Source organism: Pinus tabuliformis, chromosome 5_2 (genome assembly GCF_031772625.1).
Source record: "Pinus tabuliformis cultivar Carrire ecotype Pingquan chromosome 5_2, CPIR1, whole genome shotgun sequence".
Taxonomy (NCBI): domain Eukaryota; kingdom Viridiplantae; phylum Streptophyta; class Pinopsida; order Pinales; family Pinaceae; genus Pinus; species Pinus tabuliformis.
Window position 1 is genome coordinate 751,523,334 of NC_142306.1, and position 7,751 is coordinate 751,531,084.

Sequence of the window (7,751 nt, forward strand, 5' to 3'; positions counted from 1 at the left end):
TTGTTATAACCTTACGAAACCCTGCAACCTTAGCATATACATATACCTGTTTACGAAATAAGGAATTAATGCTAGCATTAACACTAGACCGTTGACGGTCAGGCATAATTTGAAACTTAACCTATGTTCGGGCCTCTTCCGCCTCGGGAAGAGGCCAAATAAGATAGGAAAGCTTCAGCGGAGAAGCAGACATAGGAAAGCGCTGAACTAATGCTAACCGCCGTATAACAGACCTTATTCTAACCGCCGTATAACAGACAAGGAAAGCGCTGAACTAATGCTAAGTCGGGACAGAACGATTACTATAGTCCCTACCGGATGCCAGATTGCAGGGACTAATAATATAAACAATTATTTTGAATATTTCCAGCAACTACATGTATTTCTTAATAACTCCAACTTATTCTAAATGGCATTCGTCTAAAATTCATCCGGAACCAACTAACTAATATTTATTATTTAATATATTGAAAATTATACCCAATGATTTGATTGGTCAACATTTTAGTATTTCAGATCTTAGGTCTTTCAGTTAAGACATAACCAATAAAGAAAACTACAAAAGGTCATACGAGTGAACTAGGATTTATTTTAAAATTTATTTACTTCAATTTTATTTATTTTCGTCTTATTTACTTCTTTCATATTAAAATAAAAAATTAAAATACACACTTAAAATAGATGGTGAAAAGTTGTTTAGTTAAAGTATTTTGTGGCGAAAAAGTTACCAATTCAAACATAGTGATATTAATGTGGTGTAAGTGATTTTCGTGTGGTCAAGGTTAGGTGTGATTCCAAGATGATTTTGATAGCTTAATTGTTCTTCAGTCAATGTTTTTTTTCCAAGGAAAAAAAACGGTAACTTTTTATTAAAAAGATAATGAAAAGTTACACTAGCAGATGCAATGAAGCATTCCGTAAGCTGCCACAAGGGCTCGAGTGCTTTCGCACCCCACGCAACGTTAGAGGACTAACGTGCACAAAGAATAAGAATAAAAGGAGGGAGGAGAGAAAAGAGGCAAAAAACTGAATTCCCGCACTGAGTTGGACTCACGCTTCAAGTTTTTCTCCCCTTTTTCTTTTCGACCTTACGCCACTCGCCTGGAGTGGGCTCGATCGAAGCAATGACTAATTGTGTTTCTGTATTCTGTGGGCCAGTTTCTTTGTCTGAATCTGAGGTATCTGAGTGGTGTTGCCGTTTGATGCCTCCCGTACTCAGATCCATGTTTGACTTCTCTGCCTTGTTGTCTGATGGGATTTCCTTCTGATTCTCCATTTCTTGAGATGCCTCGGTCTTTTCTGCTGGGATCTCTTCCTCTGCTGCTTCTGATTCTTCATCCTCTGAATCTGAGTGTGAAAATTGCCATCCTTTTTTCTGCTTCCCTTTCTGCTTCTTTTTATTCTTTACTTCTGGACATGAGCTTTGTAGGTGTCCTGTTTGCCTACAGAGCCTACATCTGAAAGCGGTGTTTTCATAGTCTAGTACCTGTAACCAGTTCTGTTGTTTGTAGATCAGCCTTATATTGTCCGGCAGCCCTTTACTTAAATCTACTTCCACACAGATACGTGCGAAAGTGTAGATCCTTTCATCGATCCTTTCTAGATCTGTTTTGATATATTTCCCTATGCTGTTCCCAATGCCTTCCAGCACTCGCTCATTCCAAAAGTGCAGTGGAAGATTGTATAACCTGACCCAGACTGGCATTTTGGTTATAGTCATTTTATTTGGATCAAAATCTGGGAACCATGGGGTCATAAACAGCCCCGCTGTTCCCCAGAACCATGGCCCAGCACTTATGACTGTATCTCTGACTTCCTTGGATGTAAATCTTACTATGAAGAAACCCTTCGAACATAGATGGATATCACACTCCATGGTCCAGCTGGTGAAGATCCAGTGGAATAAGTCCGTGGGTTTTGGCCAGAAACTGTTGAAGCGGCAGATTAAAGCTTGTGTTTCATAAGACTTAACGAAGTCATCAATCCCTGACGAATCTAAGTTTAAGGCTGGAGTTTGCTCTGACTGATCTACTATGTATGGCCTGGGAATGTGTCCGCCTTGTTCTGGTGCGGGTCCTGAATTCCTGCTGCCCTGTAAGATGTTTTTGTAGGATAGCCCTCCCTTGGGTTGGTGCTGGGCTGCAGCATTTTTCCCCTTATCTGCCCCTGAGGAGCTTGTCTGTCCCTGAGGCAGAGCCCCTCCTCTCAATCTGAAATTTAACGTAATGGTTGATCCTGGCCCAATCTCATAACTCTCCAGCGATCTACCGTCCTGGAGGGACCGTCTACCACTGACCAGGTGTTGGATCTGGACTGGGAAACCCAGTTCAGCCCATATTTTTTGTTTCAACTGCAACGGGGAGTCTCCTGCATGAACCCAAACTAGGCGTGTTTTCCCCTGAGGGGGATTAATCAGAATCTGAAAACAAGGATTTGTTACCTGCTCTGGCTGAAGGCTGGCTACCAGATGATCCGGGTATGAGCATTCTTCCAGATCTTGCCTCATATTGAGTCGATCTGCCTTTTGCATGTCAGATACTGCGCGCCCTCTTCTCAGTCGCTGCCTATTCCTTCCGATCTGTTGCCTGGGTGCTGTATAATCCTGGATCTTGTTCCAAACGGTTAGATCCGGCCAAGATCTACATTGTTTGGGTCTCAGATCTGGTAGATCCGACCCAGATCTGCCGAGATTGGGCCTTACGGTTTTGAGGTGGGTCGGATCTGCAGCCCGCAGTCCCCCAACCTTGCATGCAGAAATCGTGAGGAGATGGGCAGTATTGGAGGATCCAACCCCTGACGTTTTTCCGCCTCCGTGGTGGGTTCTGAACCTAGAAGCATTTTTTGCGTGCGGCTCATGCCTCTTGACGAGCTTTCCTTCCAGATCTATCTTCGTTATCTTTGGCCCATCACGCAGATAGTGTTTTGGGCGAGGGTTTTCTGCAACGCCAGAAGCTTCAGATGTTTTCCAGGCTCTGGGCCTCGTAGCCATACCCGTGCCTGCAGCTTTGAAGTCACCATAATGCGCTTTCTTCTGGCCGGTCCAGTGGAGGGTAATGGCTGTGGCCAACCCAGCAACGCCTCCTCCAGCAGCCGCAGAGCCTGTGGTTTCGATACCAGAACAGGGGAAAACCCTCGCGCAAGCCATCGCTCTCCCTCTCTCTGGAGTCAACACTCGTTCTTCAGTCAATGTTATTCAAGCAAAAATGTGTGTATATATATATATATATATCAATTTTACAGACAGTTTGACAATGATTTAGAACTTTGAATGTCCTAGATTTTGATAATACTAAATCTATTTATTCATTGAAAAATATATTTTCAACAACTAAAATTCAACAACATGCTAAAACTTATACTATAGAATTCCAAAGATTTTTCAGGTACTAATCTATATATGCATTTACAAAACATTTTCAATAATTATGAATAAAGAACATTTTCAATAGTTATGAATAAATAACTTACAGAAATTTATACCTTCTAATTTCTATAATTATGAATAAAGAACATTTTCAATAGTTATGAATAAATAACTTACAGAAATTTATACCCTCTAATTCTTGGGAAAGACATCTAATATACATTCAAAACCACGAGAGAGAAATATGGACTTATTGTATATTTGAAACCACAAAATAGGAATGAGTGTTGAAAACTTAATGGCCTATTAATGGAAAAGGACTTGTACAATTTTTTAGTGGGTAGTAATCAATAATATCTTCATGTGTCAGCATCTCCAACCAATTAAAAACGTTACAACAGAATTGAATATGACTACCAACTTATTTAAAATAACAAAGACTCGCTATACATAATAACTTTTCTCTTTAATTTATCTTGGATGGTGGGCCTCTCCTTCTTTCACTATTATTATTCACTATTATTATTTTGAATATTGAATGAATTATTGGTAATTTGCAAATTCTTATATATTTAAAAAATTGAAATTATAAATATTTTTTTTGTAAGCTTCACATGACTACATTTTCATCATATCTAATATATCCTCTGATCGAAAAAGTAACTTCACATCAAGAGTTCTTTTAGAAATTGATTTTAATTTAATTTATTCAAATTCGAACATATATCTATATTTAAGATTATTTCCAAATTTAATTTGATTTAACTGGTACCTGAATTTAAGGAAATTTTTATTTTGTTATTATATTTATAAAATATTTTGAAATATACCCATAAATTTAACAGCAAATTTGAGTAAGAAAATATTTTAAGCATCTACATTCTAACATATTCTGAGATCTTCCATCAAATTGAATTATTATAATAAATAAAACAAAAATAAATTTTTAAAATATTTTACCATTTGCCATTGAAATAAAAATAAACATCTATGAAACACTCTTAATTCTCAAACCCAACCTGTTTTTCGAAATTGTGTAAAAAGAATTAAAATAAAAAATTGAAATAATTTGTCAACCGGGCTTATGTCAAAAAAAATGAAGTTATTTTTCATCACAGTAAACCGTCAATAGCGTGATACTCTTAACGTTATGTTGCGAATTAAGAACGCTTTTCTATTAGCCATACAAAGTATTTTTTTCGAGTTTGTGTCCTTCCCGTGTATTGTTTCGATATTTTCCTCAGCTCGTTATCAACTTTTAAACAATAAAACCCAGATTTCTTTCGCAATATTCTGTAAATTACGTATTAACAACCAACAGAAGTCACCATTTTGTAACAATAAGAAAACAATTTAAATGCAAACTGCAAAATATTCCCCAAAATACAGAATCCTGCAATAAACAACAAAGAATGATAAAAAAATTCAATTGTAATGGATGGCATTTGTCTTCACTATCCTAAACTGAAAAGCTTCCCACGAATATAAAAAAAAAAATAAATTATGAAATCTAAAGTACTAGAAGAAAGAGAAAAATAAAAAATAAATGTAATAAACAATATTTCTGTACATTATATTAAACATAATGGGTTTTCAAGAGTATCAAAGAAATATGAAATAGAAATAATCAGCATAGGTGTATTTTTACCTTGGATCTAAAGTGGATCAAATATTTTTTCACTCTATACTAGTTTGCATATTAGTGTATTTGATCCCTCTCTAGGCTTAGTAGATCCAGAGTAAAGATGAATCTATGTTGGTTTAATTCCCCATTTAAATAGGTTACATTCCACGTGAATACCATGGGTCAATACCATTGATTCTCAATACCATGTGCCATTTTTTTTTTATTAATATTAACATTAGGGTTAATAATGTTTTTTTGCATGGTATTAATAATAATTTGGCCCATGGTATTTGGCCTATGATGGGTCAATATGATTGATTCTCAATACCATGGGTCAATACCATGTCCCATCTTTGTTTTTTTTAATATTAATATTAGGGTTAATAATGTTTTTTTCATGGTACTAATAATAATTTGGCCTATGATATTAAAATAGTATTTGGCCTATAATCTTCACCTAAATAAAACCTCTTTTTTGAGTCTTCTTAGATATAAAGAAGTTTATAGACTAAATATAAAAAAAGGTTTTATTTATTTACCATACCTCTAGTTTCTTTATATTTTTTTTATTTACCATACTTTTGGAGTAAGTATAAAGAAAGGTTTTATTTATTTACCATACCTCCACTTTATTTATATTTTTATTTATTTACTATACCTATTTTTTGAGTGTTCATAAACCTCTTTATTTATATTGATTTCTAAAATTAAAAATGTTAAATGTTTACATTTATGTTTATGTTTACATATTTATTTATGTGAGATGTACTCCATACTAGACTATATAACTATAAAAGGCCTCTAATTGCAACAAATAGTCAATGATATTTATTTTTATATAAAAAACAATTTATAATTTTTTATTTATATAAAACACTTCCAGTAATATAAACAATTATATCTTTAGTCTCCTTAGCCTATTTTCAAAAAATTTGAATTTACATTTCGTAAAATGTAAAACTCTCACAAACCAAATAATTATAAAATTTTATAATAATAACCACTTAACTTGATTCCCATTAATTAAAAGAGATGAAGTGTAACGGAAAACCCTTTCTACAAATAAGTCTACAAAAATTAAAAAAGGTCTCTTCACACTGTTTTGGAAGATTTTATTCAGTCATAAATATGCTAGGTTAAACCTTGAAATTGTTTTGTACCTTCTTCCATTGCAATTGTGTCAAAGGTTAACCAGAGGTAGTACGATTGACCGGTTAACCTTGGCATGTGTTACTTCAGTATGTCAAAAAGTCTTATTCAATGTTAGATTGTCTTAGAAAAAAAAGCGCTACACTTCTTCAAAATCTTAGAGCATTAACAAAGCATTAATCGTAAATCAGAATCTTTCGATGCAATATAATTAAATAACTTCGATTTGTATCCAATAAAAACGTCAAGATTGGAACCGAAAACAAGGGATGGATCAAATGCAAAATTCAACCAGAACCCATTTGTGTTGCTTTTGAGGCAAAATTTACTCAGGTGTACCATTAAAAAAGAAGGATAGAACGATACATCACAATTGAGATCATATAGTATGACTAATATGGTTCCTACAATCCACTGGCTCTATGCCGGACGATCGATTCTACATAGCAATCTCGAACCTATATATTTGGTGGGTTCTCCGGATCATATTCTTCTTCAGAGTTTGCGTTCTGTCCTTCCGCCGAATTCAGATTGGGATGGATTCCTGAAGCCATTGGTGCGGGGATTGTAGCCGAATCCTGCCCTATTCTAGCGGATCCCAAAACTGGTTGTTGGGGCTGAGCGCAGGTTCTGCAAAGGGGACAAGTGGAATGCGAGAAAAACCACATGTCGATACAGTCCACATGAAATCTATGTTTGCAATTGGGCAGAGTCCGGCCATTCTCATTCTCCTGCAACTCGCACAGACATATTGAACACTCTAACGGATCCGTGAAATTGTGTGATCGATACACAAACTTGGGCAGCGTCTCTAATACCGCAGAATCCAATCCCACATTGTGCAGCCTCTCCCGTTCTTCGGATCTCGCTCGGGCAAATGTAGCAGAGTTTACCCAAGTCCAAATCCATCTGCCATTAACGCATAACGAAATTACGAGTACAAGCAGAACAAGAAATATTTTGACATAAATCATGATTTTGTCTAATTCGATCTGCCCATTATTGCCAGGCGTGTGATTAAAACCACAGCCCGAGCTCATTGCCTTCCAAAAGGAACTGCTCTCTGCCCTCGAGCAACTTAGATGGGCTGCCCTCCCAAAAAGGGACACTGCCGCTGAGTTTTTTCAAATAAGCAGCGTGTCCTATGCCTGGATGAATCAATAGCAGCACTTCCTTTAAAAGGCATATGGTTTTATGGTTTCGATGAACAGCTGGATCGTGCTGTTATTTCTTCTGATATTTCATTAAATTAATAATTATTTAAAAAGTTTGTAAAATGATTTTTATGGTTTTTTATGAATTGAAATTTTCATTATAAAAAGTTGAAAAATTGAAATTCCGTAAAATGATTTTATTGTTTTGTATTAAATTTTCTCAATGGAAATTTGTTTTTAAAGTCATGAAAATTTGAAATATTGTAAAATGAGTTTATTGTTTTGTATTAAATTTTCTCAAAGAAAGTTTGTTTTTAAAACTTTTGTTAATATAAGGGTGATCATTGAATTTTTTTAAAATAATTATATTTATTAAAAAAAGTTAATTAGACTAAATAACTACACTTTTGATGATTTTATTTAAATACATAATTTCTTTTAATGAAATAAAGGCAAA

General features: G+C 35.0%; 1 protein-coding gene across 1 annotated transcript; it reads right to left on the reverse strand.

The window, feature by feature from the left end:
* Positions 1–6,598: 6,598 nt before the first annotated feature.
* Positions 6,599–7,180, reverse strand: LOC149161422 (RING-H2 finger protein ATL5-like). The gene has a single exon (XM_089434874.1). The coding sequence runs from the start codon at positions 7,178–7,180 to the stop codon at positions 6,599–6,601; it is 582 nt and encodes a 193-aa protein (XP_089291000.1).
* Positions 7,181–7,751: the final 571 nt, after the last annotated feature.

What these genes read in the sequence shown, in the direction of transcription:
- LOC149161422 (XM_089434874.1), bottom strand. Translation starts at nt 7,180, where the DNA reads ATGAGCTCGGGCTGTGGTTTTAATCACACGCCTGGCAATAATGGGCAG.